The sequence below is a fragment of the Cydia strobilella genome, chromosome 8 (assembly GCF_947568885.1).
Source record: "Cydia strobilella chromosome 8, ilCydStro3.1, whole genome shotgun sequence".
Classification (NCBI taxonomy): domain Eukaryota; kingdom Metazoa; phylum Arthropoda; class Insecta; order Lepidoptera; family Tortricidae; genus Cydia; species Cydia strobilella.
The window spans coordinates 14,878,205-14,900,504 of record NC_086048.1 but is presented as its reverse complement, the minus strand read 5'-3'; the positions used below and the strand labels follow the sequence as shown (position 1 = coordinate 14,900,504).

Below are 22,300 nucleotides of genomic sequence, written 5' to 3'. Positions count from 1 at the left end.
TTAAATAAAACAATTAGACTAAAATTAAAATAGACCCATGAAAATATTGTAACAGCGTAAATAAATATATTTACGATGACTAACAAATATTAATTACAAACGAAAACGAGAGTAAAACAAATATACGCTTTATACAGAAGGCACTCATGCCCAGCTAATTTGCTGTACACCTGTTCACACCACATCTGCAGATTGTAGGTATAAAAAATGTTTGGGTCAGTAGGCTAACCTCTCCAACCAGACCGAGCACACATAATGCATATGAATAATTCGTCATCATGACTAATTTATGTAAAACTGACCTAATAAAACCCTACAAATAATTATAACAAAGAAAATTTTTGCGACGCTCGTCAATGTGAGTCACTGAAAACTTTCACTTAAAAGAGCGCGTTTCATTCTTTTGACCACAATTCTCAAGACAAGTGCGACGACGTTCGCTGTAGTTTTAAGGTGAAATTAGGACACGCTGTATAGGCCGGTTTGATAACGTTCACTGATTTTAGTGTTCAGTGTTCGGCCGAAATTGTCACAATACAATAGTGTTTAATAATAAATAATACTCAACAATGTTTTTTAATTTTTTATTATGTGTGGCGTTGTCTATGTTGGAGGTAGAGTCTATGGCCATAGAAGGATCTGTGTTGACGAGGTATGATCCCTGCGGTTTGGGCGTACTTCAGTTTGACAAGGTTACAGCGGCTGAGTGGCGAGGTGTGGTGTACTTTGAGTTGTATCCTCATTTGACTGAGGTGGAAATCGACATTCAGTTTGAGCGGCAAGTCGAGTTGTACGGGGTAAGTGAATATATTTAGGGGTGTATTTAATTAATTAAAAAGTCGCATATTTACCCATAAAATATGTGTAAATACTACATATTTAAGCTAATTACTGTCAAATAAAGCCCCGTTACTTTGATATAGGATATCCGAAAATTTTTAAGCTCTGACGCAGGGTCTTATGAAGCACCAGTATTAACAATTTGATATGCGTTTTTTGCTAGTGCTGTTTTTGCAATGATAAATTTCCGGCCGGTCATTTTACCTGCAGTAAAAAACTATCGTTACCTGACATAAACTTAACACCCTACTTACTTAAATGTGCATTTAATATTCAAGCTTAAACTTTATAAGTATAGGTACTGACTCTAACAAAAGTTTTTATTTCATCATCTCATACGTGTCCCACCCCGAGCACGTTTGCCATTTATTCGCCCTAAATTATGTTTCTCCACATCATGCGTTGAAGACTGCATAATATGTCCGAAGAATCTCGCTCATGGCATGTTGTGGAGAGACGAGTGTCAATGCTGAGCTCTCTTAATACATGCTAATTTGTAGTTTTTACTTATACTGCATTTTGACACATTTTAATCACTTGCAAATGCCATGAAATTTTCACTCGAAAACTAGACTATATTTTGGAGGACAGAATCCAAGCAAAACCTTTAAATATTAAAGTCGGCTTGATAAAAAAATCACAAAAATATATCTAATTTTTATTTTCAATTGTATTTATATTGTTACCCTGCATTTGTATGCTGTATGTATAGTTAGTAGTATAATTCTAGTATAAAATAGCCAATGATATAGCCGAGGGATTTGACTAGCAAAATTTTAAACGGTACCCCTAGTGTAAATTTCATTCGATAGCGTGACGTGACTTACGCGTTTGCGTTAAGTGTCATTTTGTATGGGAATTTGAGTTTCCAAAACGTCTCGCTTGGCGCACTGTTCAAAATACAGAGGAACATTTTAGATATATAGAGGAAAAACGTCAAAATCAAAACCCGCGCGATCGCAAAATCTTCCGTCGCAAGTTTCGCGCGGCGCGCCAAATCTTATGTTCCTTTCTAATTTCCTGGCTTTACGCCCCCTCGACATACATATAATAGAGGTATATGTTTACAGAGCTCTCAGAACTCCACCATGTCGGTACGAGATGATTGGCACCGTTTTATCCTTCGGCCAAAAGGAGCGTTGCCCAAACAGTACTTCTTCCTCCTACGGTTGGCCGATAACAGCACCCAAGTACCAACCGTGGCCAACTTCAAGCTCAACAATGTCATGCTTTGCAACGACGCCATAAAGGTATGCCACACTAATATAGTGTTTATGTTGCAAGCAGTAGAGGACAAAAAAGTTTGCTAAAAGCCGTAAAAGTACGCGATAATAAGCCTTAATCCCAAGAGCAAAAAGCAAGCAAGAGCAAAAAGGTCTAAACTAAATGAGAGGGGAAACCCGTTCGTCAGTTGTTTTCCATTTGATTTCTTTGAGAAGCAGTTTTCCATTTGATTACTGTAAGAAGTTGACGGTGATTTTGACAATAATACAACTCTTATCTGTTTTAAAATTCTTGGTCATTGAATAAGAATCTTGTTTTTTATTCTGATACATCAACAGCTTTCGTTTTGTAATAATGGAGCATGGTTCTGGAAGTTTAGTAGGTAAACTTAGTCTCGCTTTTTTTCCATGCACAGGATCGAAATTTTGCTAAAAATAATCATAAATAAATAATTTCTTCTAGATTTGTGGTAGGAAGGTTTGGTCAACACAAAGTAAAACAATAAGTTAAGAACCAAACAAATGTAAGTGCAAAGGTTTTTAGTAACTTGTACACAGAAGACTGTAACAATTATTTTAAGTTACTATTATCCTGTCCCGATGTCCTTTTAAAAATTACTTTGGTCGTTATTTTTTTTTTTATTTCTAGGCGGCGCAAACTATTGATTCCCTAAATGTGACAACAAATCCAAAAGAAGTCTACAAGCAAGTGTGTGGAAGGAGAGCGCTGGAGCACGCTGAACTTACCTCAGTCAGAACTCAAGCTTTGGCTGGAGACTGGCCTTGGCATGTGGCTTTACTCAAGAAGAACCCGAACAGTGACGTCACGAGATATGAGTGCGGTGGCAGTATTATATCAAGTACTGCTGTTTTGACAGGTATGCTTTATCTCTTACAATAATGTATTAATAATCTTACAACTAATCCATAAGAAAGCTATCAAACAAGTGTGCGATCTGGAGGGAGTTAGTGCTGGCTAAAGTGATCGGATCTTATTGTTCGTTATTTGATTAATAGTGAAGTGCCGTTAAACAATATATTTAACTGATGCTCAAAATGTGTACATGGACGCTCAGCTTAAAACTTCCTGGAGACTCAGAATAAGGAAAGCCGACCCAGTATAACGGGAAAAGGCGGGGAGGAAGAAGAAGAAGAAGATAAAAACATGAACAGAATCCGGAAACATTGCCAACAGAAGCAAACGCTATGCCGATTTTCTCTACATTGACCTTACCGTGAAACAATCGAAGGTCATGATTTTGCCCCCGCCCCCTCTAAGTTGAGTAAATATACATAGTAATGATTTATTTGGTTTTAAGCTGGACATTGCGTGAGCAGAGGTGACATTCTGATCGAGGCGCGATTGGTGGTCATTGTCGCTGGCGTGAATAACCACACGGACTATAACCAGATAGGCAGACAGGCTTTAGTGGTGAGTAGATAAACCTTGTTAATCTTATTATTATTTGATGTTTCTCCATCTCGATAACGATGCGAAAAAGCAAAATGTCAATCGCAAATTCTGGTGTGGTCTGGTGTGGTATGGATAGCCGGTCTCAGCAGGCACTGTAGGCTAATGCGGATGAAATGGAATAAGTAAATATGTCATATATTTTATATCCCTTTATTCATAAAAATACAAATTTTACATGTCAAAAGGGTAATTAATATTCATTTTAATACTTATTTTATTTACAAATTTGATTTTTTTCGTTCCTAACAGAATTCAAAGAGCTCGTGATTCTAAGTAGAAATAACATACCAAGGTAAATATTCCGAAATCCGAAAAAAGTGTACTGTACAACTTTAAATAAAACCGGCCAAGTGCGAGTCGGACACGCCCACGTAGGATTCCGTACCATTATGCAAAAAACGGCAAAAAAATCACGTTTGTTGTATGGGAGCTCCACTTAAATATTTATTTTATTCTGTTCTTAAATAGTATTTGTTGTTATAGCGGCACGCGGCAACAGAAATACATCATCTGTAAAAATTTCAACTGCTAGACAGTTGAAATTCATGACTATCACGGTTTATGAGATACAGCCTGGAAACAAACGGACAGTGGAATCTTATTAGTAATCCCGTTTTTACCCTTTGGGTACGGAACCCTAAAAATGGCCAATTACGTTAGTTTATGTATTAGCTGTGTGAGTAAATAATGACGTATGTATTTTAGGCTCGAGACATAGTGCTTCATCCAGGATACACGGACCCCCTAGCTACCTCGGACCTGGCTATCATCAAAGTACACAAGTTCAAATACACGGCGTTCGTGCAACCCGTCTGCCTGTGGGGCCCCGTGTATAGCAAAGAAGATTTGTACGGGAAACAAGCAACAGTAAGGAATACTATTACACTTTATTGACCGAGCGCAGGGCGGACACGCTATACATCAAAAATCACTTGCGTTTCTATGTGTGAACGGCACGTCTGTATACACGCGTCATGCGTCATAATGTGAGTAAGTTACTTAAAAATAGTACTGAGTGGCCGGCAAACGGCCGTCAATCTGCTGTCGCGGGACGAGGTAATTCGAGTCGGGGCGGGGCGGTGCGTGGCCGTTCTGTAAATACTATTACTTATTCTGTGCCGAGCGTTAGCGAAGGTGTCAGTTTCAGCTTAGAGAAAAATGCTTTCGTATGTCCGGATGTTCTCCTCTACAGGTAGCATTTCTCAATTGATTCTCGTGAAAGTTTGTTAGCAGATTCAAGAAGTTTTCCGAAATTGTTATTTCATGTTTTCCCGTCACCCTCCAAATTCTTCCGAACCGCTCCGAAATTGACGTATCGCATATTCGCATCGTTTCACTCGTTTGGCTAGGCCGTCTCATTCAAATCATGAGTGGAAACGAGCGAGCAAGTAATACTGATATAGATAAGTTACTGAGCAAGTTAAATTTTCTGTGAGTTGAAGACTGAGTGAGTTCAATCAAAAGCTATATCACTCACTCAAAAACGACATGTACTAAATAATATGTACTGTCAGGGTCGGTATTTTTTTTGTCGGATTTATTTTTTAATAATAAATAACATATCCACTAGGTTGTCGGCTTCGGCTACACAGAGACCAATCAGCCGTCCGACGTTCTCCGGTCAGCCTACACCATGATCCAGAACGACACCACTTGCCTCTCATATTCGCCTAAAGTATACAAGAATCTCCTGAACGAGTTCAGCTTCTGCGCCGGCTATGGACCGAATTCTGGTAAATGTTTTCGATACCTGGCCATGTATTCCTCTTAGTACAGGAGTCGAACTCTGCGTAAACCAGTGTAACAATCGACGTAAAAACTATTTGTAATCGAATGCATTTACACTGGTACTCATAAGCGTTGGACTCTCCCATGCTCGATAAGCAATTGGAATGACCCTTGTTGTTTATAATTAATATTGTAGTACGCGCTTTCAGTTTTACGCACGTGTGTGGTGTAAACACTACATTGAATTACGAAACTAAAAGTAGTTGCGTAAAAGCAAGGAGTAACACTTTGAAGGACGCCAGGTTGTAAATAGTTACCTAATTGTTCAGAAAGTTTGACTACAGTTTGACAGTCTAAGGTTAATGTAAATTGCGAACCTATTTAGAAGCAATAAATATAAAGTTTTGGGTCACAATAAAATTTTATACTAGTAAATCACTCGAATTTAAACTATCGTGAGACATATTAACTTAAGCAGCGAGCGCTTGAACGAGCGGGTCTTAGCGGTTTCATTCACGTATTTTTAGTCACTCGCATCGCGTATTTTTAGTTTAGTTTTTAGTAAATCACTTTTTCATTCAAATCGATTTAGCAAGAGTATCGTGATCATGAAAATTCGATGATCTATCCATATAACATATATATCTCTATTCTGTCACTCTTGCTTAATTCGCAAAAGAGCGAGACGATTTTCGATGTTTTGACGTTTAAAGTAGATGCTAATGGATTCAAACAAGGGCTGTTTTCAAACCCATACTCTTCCACAGGCATAAACCCCCGGAACGGCGACAGCGGCGGTGGTCTGGTTCTTGGCGTGCTGCAAAGCGATCACAAGATCAGCTACATTCTTCGCGGCGTGCTGTCCAAGTGTGGCGTTTCAGTCGGGCATACAGAATGTGATCCCCAGCATTATGTCGTGTACACGGATGTAGCACCTCACTATACCTGGCTGTATCATCACTCCGGGCTTAAGTATAGGAGCAATATTCTATAGAGGCACCATAAGCTTAGCGATACGGACTCACGTGACTCCCTATATTAATAGTAGTAGGATGTTGAAAATGGATGCACGACGTTCGTTGCATTTTGCGTCACTGCTTTTCGGTGTTGTCCATTTTCAACAACCTCTGTACCTCTTCAACAAATTAAAGTTTTCCACCCGCCCGACTAGAGAAGCCATTCGACTTATCTGCCCGAGACACGGCAGTTCAGCAGCATTTCGTGGCAGTTTTCGCTACTCTGCCACGAAATGCTGGAACAACATACCTCCGCCTATACGTAACTCTAAGACACTATTCACATTTAAACTCCAATTTAAAAAATATCTTTTTAGCCTGCAATTGCCGTGCTCGTTGCGTCCCATGGATTTCTCAAATCGTCGGACTTAGTTTTTTTTACCAGAGTTATACATAAAGTTATTATTTTATCTACCTCTTCTAATGTCTATAATACTAATAATATCTACCTACCCTTACCATCATAACATTTTACCCTACATGAAGCTATAACCTATCTGTATCTTTATAGTAAGTATTTATATTATTTGTATTTTTATATTTATCTCAAATAGTTCTAAGCTACCCTCCGGCCCGGGGTGCCACAGAAAACCAGCGCTGTGGTATTTATTTATACCAGAGCATATGCTGAGTGGCGTCCTTTTGTAGCCACTATAGCGGCGCCAAAATTTGTGTTTATTCATTAACCCTTACCTTACTCCTTTTTCTATAACTACCATTGTACCTTAGCTTTAAGTGTTTAGTGAGTAAGTTCTTTTTTGTAACTGAGCTGGCGCTGTTTGTAGAAGGTCTTTACAATAAATGTCTTTTCTTTCTTTCTTTCATACGTGCTCCAAGGCGTGCTGTCCAAGTGCGCCGTTTCAGTCGGGCATACAGAGTGTGATCCGAAGCATTATGTGGTGTATACTGATGTAGCCTCACTATGCCTCGCTGTACTATCACTCCGGGCTTAAGTATAGTAGCAACATATATTATAAAAAGACTACAAGGTAAGTTACGTACTCCGAGGTTTGTCCAAGTGTGCCGTGTCACTCGCTGCTGTGCAACTCAGTTGGGCACAGTATATTAGCGGCTCAGGTATATTACCGTGAAACGGTTGGTTTAGTTGCCTCATATTACTTAAGAAAAGTGATATTTAATTTAAGTTTTATTCATAAAATAGAACACCACCTAATGAATACTCATTTCGAGTGTAATCAGATGGTAAAAAGTGGTATTCGACATGTGAATCAGGTTTTACTACTTTATTATGCATTATTTTATTGAATTTGAGAGTACATAGATGCTGTGGTCTGGTTTCATAGATAATAAAGTTGCTAATATTATTATCGCAGTATGTAATTATCAACTTTCCTGTCTGATAGACAGTCATATTTTCAATTTGTAATTATGTTAAAATACATAAAATTTTATTTAACATTTTTCTTGCTTTGTAACAAAATTGTGACAGAGACATTCACCTTAGCATTAAAAGGCAACATTTTAAATCAAATTTCAATTTTAATGCCAACAACAACCGTATAAATTTTAAGACTATAAAGCAGTTAATTTAAGTGTTCTTGAAATACTTAAATTGTTATGATATCGTAAAATGTTTAACCTCTAAAATAATTTTCCTGCTCTTTTTTCCTTTAAAAATTCCATATTCCAATGAGCTTCAAATTTTGTGACATAGATAGGGGCCGATTTGAACAAAATGCAGTTTTAATAGTAAAATGCTTTTAAAAGGCTAATTCTCCTACTTACCTAGCTAGTTCTATCACACTTTTAAAACTTTTGTCTAATAATAGTCACATGTCACATAGCTTTATTTATTACCTTTTCCTGCACGTCTAACACTTCTTGTCGCAACTCGCGCGTCTTCATCATCAAGTGCGACTTGACAAAGCACATATCAAATCCAGATCAAACTCATAACCGTTTATTATAATTAGAATACGTCTCACAATACATGAAGTCGCGTCAGACAAACACGTGCTAGACGTGCTGACCCATTTTGTTTATTCACCAAATAAGTAACTGCTAATAATTTTAACGTTTGTCACAAAAACATCTGAAAGTGTGTTATCTTTAGATTTTCTTTTTGTTTTCATGTAGGGTAAGGAAAATGGTAGGTATGTTTGTAACAATTTACGATTAAATTAAGTTTTGAAATGAAACAGTTGTTTTGTGCAGTATATATAACTGTCAATTTAACACACGCTTACATACATGCGTGATGCGTGTGTCACAGGTCACAGCTCACAACATGAACATCACTACAACACAACATGAACAATATCTAAGCATCACAACAAGAACTTACTATCATGTTTGACATGTAATTGAGCCTCTACCGGCTCACCATACAAGGGTTATGTCAAAAGTCAAACTTGAATCAATGGTAATAGAAAATAGTATTGAATTTGTTTTATTTGAAATCGAAAGAAACAAATTAAAATTTTATTGGTGTTAATTTGTACTAGTATTAGTACTTTGAACCCCAAGAGGTAAGTCAAAATATAAACAAAATACATGACTTGTTTTGGTATTAATTGAGCCGATTTCATGACAAATGATTAAGTTCGAGATTGATTTTGTTCTGTTCCAAATTATATTTTACTTGCAATTAAAATTAAGAAAGAAAGAGAAGTCAATACAAATCAGTGAAAAGTAAATTTTCATTTAATTTAACCGAAAAGCGACTGGTAAATATCAAATGATCATCATAAGTTTCGAAAAGCTCATTGGTAGGTACGAAGTGTACGAACCGAGGTTTGAACCCGCAACTTCCGGATTGAAAGTCGCACGCTCTTACCGCTACTAGGGCTACCTACGCTCTGAGACTTTTATTTTATAATACCCATTAATATTTGAAACACAAAGCCCTCTGTAAAAAGCTATTGAAATAACATCAATCCCGATCATATTGATCAAACTTTTAAATAAACCGACCTTAGGCTTACTTAATTAAAAAACTTGAAACAACGAAATCTGAACTTGGACATAATAAAGGCTTTCATAATGGCGTGCTCCTTTTTTGTTCGCTGACAGTTTTTAATAAGATTTTAATAAATTATGCAGCAGCTTCCAAGTGACGGTGGCACAGATTTGTTTACTAGACAGAGTATAATATGTAACACGATTTTGTGATAAGTGGGGTTTATGGTCTCCAACAACCTCTACTTGGAAATAGTCGCGGGTAAAAACGGGGTCATACACGCTAAGCCATCTACTGTTTCACAGAAAACATTGACTGCTAGTTGTACCTGTGAGAACTCAGTACCGTATGTAATTCAGTTACGTCCGTCTATGATTTATTTGTCTTGCCGTCATGTACAAATATACTTAGTTTGACTACCATTTCATATTTTTCATATTTTTTCATATTTTTTTTAATGTTAAGTAATGTAGTAATATAATAATGATTGATGTGGTTTAGTGATTTAATTTAATGTAATAATGTAAAATAATAATAATTACCTACAACGGTTTTGTATATATGTAATAACTAAATAAATAATTAATGTTGTATGTAAATAAAATTTAATGTAATGTTTGAATTGTATTTTCTTTTAACCTTATTTATAATAAAATATATTACGTATAGGTATTGTTGATGAGATTGAAGAATCTACATAAGATTGTATTTTATTGTTTTGGAATTCATTGCTTATTATTTTTTTAGTTTTTAGGTACTTATTAATAATTGTATAATTTTGACATTGCATTTCTGTATTTTCATATGTATGTGTCTCCGTTGCTTAAAGGTTAGCTGGAAGAGATTGCATTAGGTACTACTGCAAATGTACAAATCAATATCGATGCGTGTATTTTTGACATTTGTGGCAGCAATGCAGTCAGCAGCAATGCCGCGCCACAGTAATGCTGCTATAGTCTGAATAGGGTTGTTGACACATGTTGAATTTTATGACTAAATCTAGTTAAATAGATAGAAAATAAGCAATTTATCACAATAAATTAGAAACTTAAAAAATATAAGGGAATAATAAAACAAATACAAGATCTCAAGTTCCAATTTTTTTAAACTTCCAAATAGGAAAAAATAATGGTACCATTCGATTCCTTACATTTTATTTAAAAAAATATTGTACAGCAACAATATACATTAACGCAATATTTCACCAACAAAATCGCAATTTCCTTGTTTTTCCATACATCGAAACGGCTTCTAAGCAATAGCGACGTTAGATGGTGACGTCACGAATGTCACGATGTATTCGATGTACACGTGAGTAAAGTGCGGGGTGCCAGACTTTGACAATAATTTGTGACTTTTGTATTGCTTTAAGACAATGGCTCCGTACAGACATTTGATCCTCAAAACAAACATGATCGACTGATACCATTAATAAAAATTTGGAAAATGCCCTATCCGAACGGTACCTCTAAAATGCAGTATGCAGGAGTGGGGGGTCTATGTTGTGGAGATAATGTTCCACCGGTATTCGATTTGTGCTGTACCGTTCTCTTCCTACATTATTTATAAGTTACTACTTTTAATCTTGAGCATCGCTTCCTTCGTGGATTATGAAAGGAGCAAGAACTGTTTGTAAACATACCGACTTTTACCATTGGAAGTAGTATGAATTTTCTCTTGATTTGGTGTACCTACAAATAAATGAAGTTTTTTAAATAATATTTAAGACAGAAGTTGTAGAATAGAGATTGTCTGCATATAGGTTTTAGGGTTCCGTACCCAAAGGGTAAAAACGGGACCCTATTACTAAGACTTCGCTGTCGGTCTGTCTGTCCGTCTGTCCGTCTGTCACCAGGCTGTATCTCATGAACCGCGGTAGTTAGACAGTTGAAATTTTCACAGATAATGTATTTCTGTTGCCGCTATAACAACAAATACTAAAAACAGAATAAAATAAATATTTAAGGGGGCTCCCACACAACAAACGTGATTTTTTTGCCGTCTTTATAGATAATGGAACGAAACCCTTCATGCGCGAGTCCGACTCACAATTGGCCGGTTTTTATCGGAACGACCTGACGACGAATCAGCTGATGGTATGCAGTTACTGTTGCCCATGGATATGATTACCTGCAACACCAGAGGGGCTGCGAGTGCGCTATCGGTATTAAGATGGAAATACGCTCTTTTCTTGAACGTTTGAGTTGCTGCTTTTTGACGCGTACTAAACTAATTATACAAGAAATCAAATTAGAACAGTTACAACAAATCAATGTTTCCTAACTAAAACCAGGCATATTTAATTTTATCTCAATCTCTGCGCTGTAACATAGAATTTAAGTTTTATTGTAACTGACAACTATGGAAGACGTAATTCTGATTATACCTAGAGGAGCCGCAAACCTCGTTGCCAATGGCGGGATAGCTTGGACTCTTAAAGAATGGACAAAATTAGCACCAAACCGCGACGAGCGGAAAAAGAGATGCAGACGAACAGTGGCAGCAGTGGGACACAGTGAGCTCTTAATAAATAACGCTTATTTATTGACACTATTCAATGGTACGAGTAAGAGCGTTTTCACATTGTCCGATCCAATATCGGATGTCGGAAGGAAGTAAAATGTAAGATATATGTGTTTCTCTGTATTTGTTTATGCATTACTGAATCATTATTACTAATAAACGATAAATAACGCAAAAAAGTAGGACTTAATGACACTCTCCAGCAGCTGTTTTTGTCATAGGCGCCTTCCGACATCCGATATCGGAAAGGCGCTCCCGATAAATTCCGCCATGTCGGAGCCCCCCGTGAGCTGTCGGATCGATAATATTTGTTTGTGTGCGTATGTGTAGGCAATGCTTGTTGTAGCATGCGCGACTGCTATAGACGGCGGCGCCCGGGCGCGCCCCGCGGCCTGACTACGCGGATGTAGGATCCTGAATCCGATATGGGATCGGACAATATGAAAACGCTCTAAGTGACCCAACTCTATCTTGGCTACAGTATCTGATATCTCCACGGCGCAAAGCCCAAGAATATAAATTGAAATTCAGCCAAATCCCAAGACGCGAACATGTTCCATCAGAACTTGCAGAGCATCTGCATTTTTCAATGCCCGGACACAGTGTATCTATTATATCTCCCGCAATAAGGAGCGTGTAATTGAATTTCTGAAGCGCAACACGTCTCTGAAACCAGGGTACTCTACGTTAATAATAAATTTCTCTTATGAGACATTGCTTAGCGTCTTATCGAGATAGGGCACGTAGAAAAGCATTTTAATTTTCGAACTTCTATAATAGACGTTTTTGGAAATGGCTTTTGAATAGTTAAAAAATTGTGTTTTTTATCCTCTATAAATTCATTATTACTTTCAGCGTTGGGAGATCAGTGGTATTTTTTAAAACTAACAATTTTAATTTTTCATATTTCTTATTATGAACACAGCGAAATTATTAGCTTAGCACCTCTGCTCTTCTGCTATTTTTGAAACCGGGACTCAGGCAATACAACTGAATTGTATCTTCCTGTGTTTTACACTTTTTACCTTAGAGTGTAATGTCACTGTCAATGCAATAGAAAATTTTCGGTGAAATAATAACGAGCATTCTGTCTCCTGGAAATGTAACTATGATTGGAAAACCTCGGAGTGGAGCATTTTATACATAGGTAGGGGAGGTAGGTTCAGGTAGGTAGGTTTGGGTTCAGACTACACCAACAATGCGGCGCCGGCGCGACATTGCTGCTACAAATTTAATGTCAAAGTTCATATAAGTAAATATATTGATAAAATGACCTTTTGATCTTTTCTGTAGCAATGCAGTAGGCAGTAATGTCGCGCTGCAATACTGTGTTTTTAGTATAAAATAGCAAATGATAAAGCAGAGGGATCTGACGAGGAAAATTTAGATAAAGGTAAAAGCCCGCACGATGGCCATATTATCTTCCGTCGCAAGATTTGTGCACTCGTATACACTATATTTCTGAATAAAATGTCTTCCACGAACAAAATTGTCTTAAGCAGCAAACAGAACGTCAGTGCGAAGAAATCGGCTTTATCAAAGGGTCCTGTTTTTCATAATAATATTATACCCTGAGGCTTACAGGGGAGCGAACCAATACATTTTGTCGAGCAATATTTTTATATGGAACTTGTGTTCAGTATTTGATGTGTGTGAGTAAGCTCCATAAAGATACACTAGTACCTAAATAATATGTAACTCTGGAACAAATATTTGTGATAAACACACATTATCAGGATTTGAACCCGGGATATCCTGCTTGTTGATTATTACCGACTAGGCTAGGAGGCAGCCAAATACGTAATTAATAAATTTTGATGAATAATTAAATTATTTACCTAACCATACCTTGAACCCTGGATACAAGAAATATCCTTTTTTTTTTTTTTTTTTTTAGCCTACTAAGTGTCCCACTGCTGGGCAAAGGCCTCTCCCCTTGATTTCCACGACTCCCGATTTGGTGTTTCCTCCGGCCAGTTGTTCAGGAAGCTGTCCAGGTCATCCCGCCATATCCGTTTGGGCCTGCCCCGTCCACGTCCCTCTACCGATAGAAATATCCTGAATATCTAAATTATAAATCTGAGTAATCCACACCACATTCTGTATTTAGTAATCTACGCTTAATCGGATTGGGCGTAGGGAGGGAGGGTTTTAAGGCACGAGAGGAAAAACACATTCTTTTACCTCAACACGAGAGGAAAATAATAAACTGATGACGGCATAATTCTTAAACACGCTTAAGCCTATTCTATTTGTCCGCTATTGTGCACAAGAATAGATTATGTGGGTATTTTTGCTATTCAAAAAATAAATTGTAATTTTGAGACCGATTATAAGAAATAAGTCCTCCGAAAATCATTTCTGAGATGGTGAAAAAAATCATGTGTGTACCTACGCATGGATAAAATTATCGCGAACATTTCCAAGGAAGAGGCAACACCTCATAGTCCTAATCGCTTCCAAATGTCATCTTGCAGTTTAAATGGTACCGGTAAATATAAACAAACATTGCTTTGAGCTGCGTCGCTGTTTCGACGTCTAACTTGAGGTTGTACCTAGGACTTGTAGGCAAATTTTAAAATTGCCTCCTTTAGTCGCCGGCCGGGAAATTGTTTCCCGCTCCGCCGAGCGCGCGGGATATGAGCGAATGGTGTGGGTAATGTCTCGAGCTGGCGACGTAACGTGAACGTTTTGGTTACACGATTCGGGGCAATTTAAAATCTGGTATTTTAAAGAAACACCAATTTTACTTACTTACCTATATTTATATATATGTAGCTATTCAACTTAATAATACGTGAGTGACCCGGTTTAAAATAATTTAATATGTTTGAGTCTCACGGGAGTTTTATAGTTAAGATAGCAAAAGACTTAGAGGCAAGATATGTAAAATAAAACAGTTTAGTAGTCAGCCGTATTGTGCAACATGGAGTGTAAGTTAAATATTGCAAACGAGAGTATAGTTAAATCAAGACGGCTTGCCGAAGCGATTTATAGACTCGAGTTTGCAATACTCGGTACGCGAGTTAAACGAACTCGCACTTGACCGGTTTTTAAATTATTGTATGAGTTAGGAGAGAAAAACAGGTTTCAATACATATTTTTAAAAGCTCCTAACTCTTATAATAAAGTAAAAAACGAAAAAAGTCTAACGCTCGGTCATAGCTATGATTAAAATATTTACATAAAATAGTGTAAAAATATTTTCCATAATGTCAATATCCAGGAAGGAAAATGAGGACTACTTATGTATGGAGAATCGATCGTCCCCTATCCACTTAATAGGAAGCGTCAGCTCAGCATCAAGCGTGTTAGAACCCTAAAATGCTCGTATCAATCACTAGTTAGTTACACACGTTGGTTTTGGATCACGTCAGTTGCGGTTTCCAATTCTCCTATAAACCGAAAATCGAAAACGTGTTGTGCGTGTGAACTCGTTGTTACTGACAAATTGCATTGACCTATGCGATGTACATTTGTTAGTGTATACGACGTTAATTTAAATACTATCGTTCAAAGAGTCCATCTGGGTTAGATTAGAACACAAGACTACGCATTATTTAGGCAGAATACCAGCGATGTGGCTTGCCGCATCACAATGCTGAGCCATGACACATGGCTTCATAAGGTAATAGTTAACAGTTTTTAATAATTAAGTTATTTTGCATGTTCTTATCTTGTACTTTTCAATGCCATGTATGTTGTCAATGCCATGTATGTTGTGGGTATAAAGAAATTATCTATCCATCCATCTATCATTATGAAGCGTTTACGAAAAGCACGAGATCATTATACGTACCTATATCTAGGTAAAGGTTCATCAGGGACATCATTCTGAAAATTCTGATATTTCCTAGGCGGTCATTTCTGCGAACCCTGGGCCACTAGCTCCTTCCATCACATGCTGTAGCTACAGCATATCCTTCCCTTTCCTTTGCCCAACACCAAACTGTTAGCTAGTTTCTTGTGGTTGGTTGAGGTTTCTAATAATCCCTGACACTCGTCAAGTCCCCCTATAACCCTGACTGGACCAAAAACCTTGACATCTCTCGGGAAATACTGGCATATGGCAACCCCAAGGTGCAATTATACAAGTATAAGTGCAATTATATAAGTTAGTAGTCGGTAGCGGTTAGCGCTACTGAGATGCGCCCTACACCAATTTATAGTACAGTTAGTTGCAGAGAAAAGGTACCACCCCTGCATACAAACCCCTATGCAGCTGGCTGTACTACCTACAAGCCTTTTTCGCCATTAGAGCTCAATATTAATTATAGATGTTCTTAATGAAAATGATAAACGTTGACATACTTCATTTATTACGGCATCACCTTAGTGTAGTGGACAGCAATTTGTCTTATGTGCTCCATTTAGTAATTGAGGTAACTGTAGGTTAGCATGATTTCCCGCAGTAACTGAACTGAGCATTCGGCCATGACAGAGTCAGGATTACAACCTAAGGGCATATCGGACAGACATTCAGAATTGTACCTCGTTAAGAGGAAAATGCTAGCTGGCATCCCATCTGTACATGAAAACCTGAGAATTCGGTTTAAACTGTATACATCTTCAAAATTGATGTTGAAAGCTTTTTTAGCATTAGAAAAAGGGTAAACAATCCTGATGTGTCTGAAACTAATTCAACAAAATACTTCTTCAACTAATTTTCCTAGACTAATTTTACAAGCAGTTGTATGTTAGCGAAGAGAGCCAGGTAAATATAAGTTTTTTTTTTTATTTATTACAGAGCTGTTAATTATTGAACTTAGCCGACTTATTACAATGTTGTAGATAGTAGCGCCGAGTACATCACCGAAGCGTCTACCAAAACCGGTGTTTAGGTTTACCCTAGGTACAGGTAATTTAAAGACTCGTCTGGAAACCAGGATGGCGCAGTTTTCCATAGCAATTGCAGACTTATGCAATGTAACGCAAATTTTATGAATAAAGAGCTGACGAACTGATAAGACCTGAGCTTTAGAGTAGAGGTTGTCTGTTGGGAATCTGAAAGGCTTATTGAGCATGACTAAGAATTCGGGCAGTATAGTGAAAAGTTGCAAAATTTTCCGAAAACTGGACACTTTTTTGTCACTAAATTGCCCTTTCAAAATAAAATCAACAAAACGCCTCCTCGAGAAAGTCCTCAATTAGGTTCTATCTTTTGAAAGATTACTAGCTGTATTTAATACTTATACTTGGAGACATTAGGTAATTTGTACCTACGCATCTTATCATTTAAGTATCAGTCTAGACATTCTGTCTTGAACCCATATTCATAAGGAACTTTTCACCCTTGACGGAACGAGAAATAACCTTGAAAATGGTCGAAATCAACATAAATCGAGGACGTGACGGGTCGAAGCGAGAGGCACGTTTGTCCGGCACCTGGCTCCGAACGGGTCATCCTTCAACAGGAAAGGTCAAGACGTGTCGGTAGAGTTGCTGGATAGGGTCAATTCACAGGGGACCTAGGGGCCTAGGCAAGATAACATTCCTTGATTGGAAACTTCAATCGAAACTAAAAAAATGATCTTATAGATATAGTCACGTGACTTTTCGTAGCTGCCATCCCGATAAATTGTTAGGTACTTTTTGTTCGGCGTTTGTCGATGTGATCCCATAAGTGTTCCGTGAACAAAGTTTTGTAAATGAAATGTTTGTAATTACTTCGTTTTCGGATCAAAAACTAAGTAATTAAGTCCGACTCACGCTTAGCGGCACATTTCTAATAGGTAATAAATAGGCTTTCCTGTCATCATGTCGTGTCATGTCTGTCATCATATTATGTGTATTTTTTCAAAATTTTAGACTCAGTAGTTTCCGAGATAAGGGTGGGGGGGGGGGGGGGGTAATTTATTGAATAACTTTTAAACTGTTTATCCTAAAATTATCAAGGGTTAAAACCTAAAACGGGACCCTATTATAGTGTTTAGATTTCAAACAGTCCCCTTTCGGCTTATCCTTTGTCTATTGTTAAATAAAACCGCACGTGCTACTTACTAGCATAAAAAAATGGTAGGGCCGTTTTAACCGGTTATTGAATTACCACTCTATGAAGATTGCAATAAGGTTTAAAATGAACTAATGGGAAAACATATTCTATAGCTGTGTGGTCTTTGCGGTTACTGAGTGCCGGCAAGTCGAACGCTACAGAACCAGTCTAAAATGTGTCATCGATATGCGTAACAAAGGCGCGTTATCGGAGAGCGCACTTACACTGGTTTTTTTAGCGTTGGACTAGCCTGCGCTCAGGTGCCATTTAAAATTATGCACGAACCAGGTAAGGGACAGGGACGGATTGCGATTAAAACATTTTGATGGATTCATGACAAGTATGTATTTATTTAAGGCTTATTATTCACTGGGCAACTAAAATATTAGACCTTTCATTAGGCATAATATATAATAATATAATTTGGCCGTGCATTAATATTTTAAAGGCCAATAATTTATTAGCTCTAAATATAAGCATCATATTATTAAAAAAAACTGGCATCAAATTCAAGCCACAAAAGTAATAATTGGGATCTTGAAATGATCGTTTGGCAACTATGATTACTTAGGTGTAAACAACTAATATGACAACAAATATTAAAAATCATACGCTTTACAATAATAGATGCCAATTTATTATTTAGTTGCCAAACTATCATTTCAAGATCCCAATTATTATTTTTGTGGCTTGAATTTGATGCCAGTTTTTTTAATAATATGATGCTTATATTTGGAGCTAATAAATTATTGGCCTTTAAAATATTAATGCACGGCCAAATTATATTATTATATATTATGCCTAATGAAAGGTCTAATATTTTAGTTGCCCAGTGAATAATAAGCCTTAAATAAATACATACTTGTCATGAATCCATCAAAATGTTTTAATCGGAATCCGTCCCTGTCCCTTACCTGGTTCGTGCATAATTTTAAATGGCACCTGAGCGCAGGTTAGTCCAACGCTAAAAAAACCAGTGTAAGTGCGCTCTCCGATAACGCGCCTTTGTTACGCATATCGATGACACATTTTAGACTGGTTCTGTAGCGTTCGACTTGCCGGCACTCAGTAACCGCAAAGACCACACAGCTATAGAATATGTTTTCCCATTAGTTCATTTTAAACCTTATTGCAATCTTCATAGAGTGGTAATTCAATAACCGGTTAAAACGGCCCTACCATTTTTTTATGCTAGTAAGTAGCACGTGCGGTTTTATTTAACAATAGACAAAGGATAAGCCGAAAGGGGACTGTTTGAAATCTAAACACTATACTAAGACTTAATTGTCCGTCTGTCCGTTTGTCTGTCACAACAACAAATACTAAAAAGTACGGAACCCTCGGTGGGCGAGTTCGACTCGCACTTGTCCGGTTTTCTTTTTACTTTCATTTTTACTTTTAGGTTGGCGTTTGTCGACAAACGATTGTCATGCTGTGTTTTACCGCCGCCATTGGTTCTACAAGAAATAGAATACATGAAAACTTTTGGAAATATTAAATCTGTCAGAATAAAAATGATTTTGAACTAAAAATACAAATGCTAAAAAAATATTTAGGATAGCAAAAGTTCTCTTTAGTTTTGTACCTATGTAAATTTAGTTTCAATATTAATTAGAATCTATTTTACGTAACGCGTACGGAGCTCATGTACTTAGGTATTTCCAATCGAGTGGCAATATCTTCTCATTGACTTGACACCGGCGTATGACGAGAATTTGTATCCCTTTTCGTGTAACCTATAGCTTTCACGTAGAGATTGGTAAATGCCGGCTTGACTGGAATATAAATCCTTGTTGTAGGAACTCGTTACAGCGAGGAACGTGGCTATGTCCTTAAGTCGAAGTCTGCAAACAATTACATTACTGAAATCGAAAACACTGAAACTGTACTACTTTAATTAGTAGTGTCGTAACCAAGTCGTAGCTAAATAATTTGTAAAGTAATCTGTCCAGTGTTTGACATGGTAATTCCCAACATGACCCTGTTGACATGTTTATTGCTAATGATGTAAATATAAAAATAGTGATTTTGCCCGCGACTTCGTTTGCGTGGACTTAGTAACCGCAGCTAGAGTAAAAATAGCGCCGGATAAAGTCTAATTGCAATCATTCAATTTGAGCATATTTAATTGTTTACACAAATTATCAGGCATTTCATTAATTATCTCAATTTCACCTCTTAAAGGATGACGTTCGGGATAAAAACTATCCTATGTCCTTCTGCGGGACTCAAACTATCTCTATGCCAAATTTCGACTAAATCGGTCCAGCGGTTTAAGCGTGAAGAGGTAACAGACAGACAGACAGACAGACTTTCGCATTTATAATATTAGTATGGATATAATGGGACAGTGACGGGCACTGGGACGTCTACCTATACATGAATATACATGAATATTCATTTTAGAGGTCAGAAAAAAATCCGTAAGACATCTTACACAAATACATATTTAGGTAAAATGTACTTAATTTTTCTACACCTATCATATTTCTCGTCCATAAAGATGATGTCTTATTATATCTCTTTGGCATTAGAGTCGGACCCACCTAATTGCATGACATTTGCAATGAAAATGTATTGTCATAAATATGAATGAAATGTGACGTTTGTATGTATATGACACTCCCTGACTTTGTTCTGTGCAAATCCGTGCAAGTTACGTTAGACGGACTTACTAAACTAACTCATGATGATGAAGATTAAATACCGTACCACTAAATAGTGCATTTGCATCTCTTCTAAGTTACCTATTCGCAGTTGGTTCTAAGTCGGTGCATTTGCATCTCCCCTAACTTACCTACTTCCAGTTAGATGTAAGTCGGCACTGGCATCTAGAGGCAAATAGCTCCAGTGAAACATTGTAAGCGCCTCGCATTTACAACGGACACAGTAACTGCCACACACGAGTATACAGCGCAACCAAAGCCGTTAAGTGCGGTGCACACGTTAGGGAAATTTGATATTTATGCAACAGTTCATTACATATGGTGGGAAATATTAACATAACACACAGTTTTTTCTGTCATTACTCAGGGACTTAATATAAATTCGCATTTACATTAATTAACTGCACTAACGCCAGACAACAGTATTCAGCGTAACCGAAGCTGCAAAGCATTCCACCGGAATAAAAACGAATGGATGTGTTTTTCCATGTTTAACTACGAGTACTAACGTAACGTAAGAGTAAACCGCAAATTTTGTGAGAAAGCCTCTGTATTGCGAAGTTAAAATCTACTGGACTACTGCTTTCGAGTGGCAAAACTTGATATTAATTCTTGACTTAGTATGTTTTTGACCATTCATTGCTTCGCCGATGTTGCACAAATTATAACCGTTGATCGTGAAATTTGATGTTTCGTTTTAACTGAATAAGTACGAAATATCAGACAGATACTAAGTAAGTGTAGGTATATTATTATAATGTTGATAATACCATGTTCGTTTTAATGGATCACATAGTTCTTTAATAAAACTGATTTATATTGAAACTTAGAAATTTGCGGCCACACAATTTATGAAAGTCCGTTACCGATACATGTCCATGTCCAATATAATTTTTCAAAAGTTTCGACGCGGCTCTTCGTGTATGAGTCGTACTTAAAACACTGTATGACTGTAACTCTACAAGGGTGAATTCGACTCATTGATCTCATTGAGATTCTGCTGCAATCCTGAGCAAGATCGCATTCGCGCGAGACGAATTATTTCCACTGTCACTCTAATGTTTATTTCATTCCAATCAATATACAACCTTAACTTCTTCCGCATAAGGTTATATATTAACATAAATAGAACTGATATTACAGGGTAGCATTACGTGTTACTGAGCGGATTGATTGGGGAATAATGTCCCATGACTGGCAGTTTGTGAAATGCCATTTCACACTGGGGTTTTAAAATTTGTACCAGGTATTTTAAGTGTTTTGTTTTATTTTCGCTAGCACGGATTGGGGATTGTTGTGATAAGAAACTGTAAGCTGAAAAAATTGAAGACAGTTAGGAACGCCGTTTAATACTTTTGGCAATATTTATCATAGATATTATTTGTAAAAACAAAATACTATTTGTAGCTTAACTATACATATTAAATATTTCTAAATAATAAGCAACAAAGAGCACAATTAATCCAACGTTCTTTTTTTATATTCCCTGACGGCACACAGTTGAACGAGGCCATACTTATGACTGGACAAGAGAATTTTCTGCTTTTTGATGATAGCTTTTTATGGTGTCGACGAAGAATCGTAAAACTTGGGAGGGACAGTCCTGAACAGATTCCCAAGATCCTTACTAAGTTTCATAGATTTTTGTTAGGACAATAAAAAGTTATCGTCGAAACACAGAGAAGTAATTTTCATGTCCAACCACAAGTAGGTATGGCATCGTTCCGCAGTGCGGCATAAAGATTTTGATGTGTTTCATGAATTCGACTCGAAAATTATTGATTATTCTAGTCATTTGACTTCAATACCCACCAGTATTACCTGCTAACAGTAAATCATATCTCTGTGGAATGTTAATGTTGTATGAGTACCTATTACTATTAGGATATTGTATATCGTATCACAATATCTAAATCAT

The 22,300-nt window shown here is 37.1% G+C and overlaps 1 protein-coding gene across 1 annotated transcript; it reads left to right on the top strand.

Annotated features, from left to right (window-relative positions):
- On the top strand, positions 1-6,665 carry LOC134743376 (acrosin-like). Its single transcript, XM_063676768.1, has 7 exons — positions 1-797; positions 1,911-2,090; positions 2,713-2,941; positions 3,383-3,495; positions 4,243-4,404; positions 5,108-5,270; positions 6,033-6,665. The coding sequence occupies exons 1-7, from the start codon at positions 570-572 to the stop codon at positions 6,257-6,259; spliced, it is 1,302 nt and encodes a 433-aa protein (XP_063532838.1). The 5' UTR covers positions 1-569; the 3' UTR covers positions 6,260-6,665.
- Positions 6,666-22,300: the final 15,635 nt, after the last annotated feature.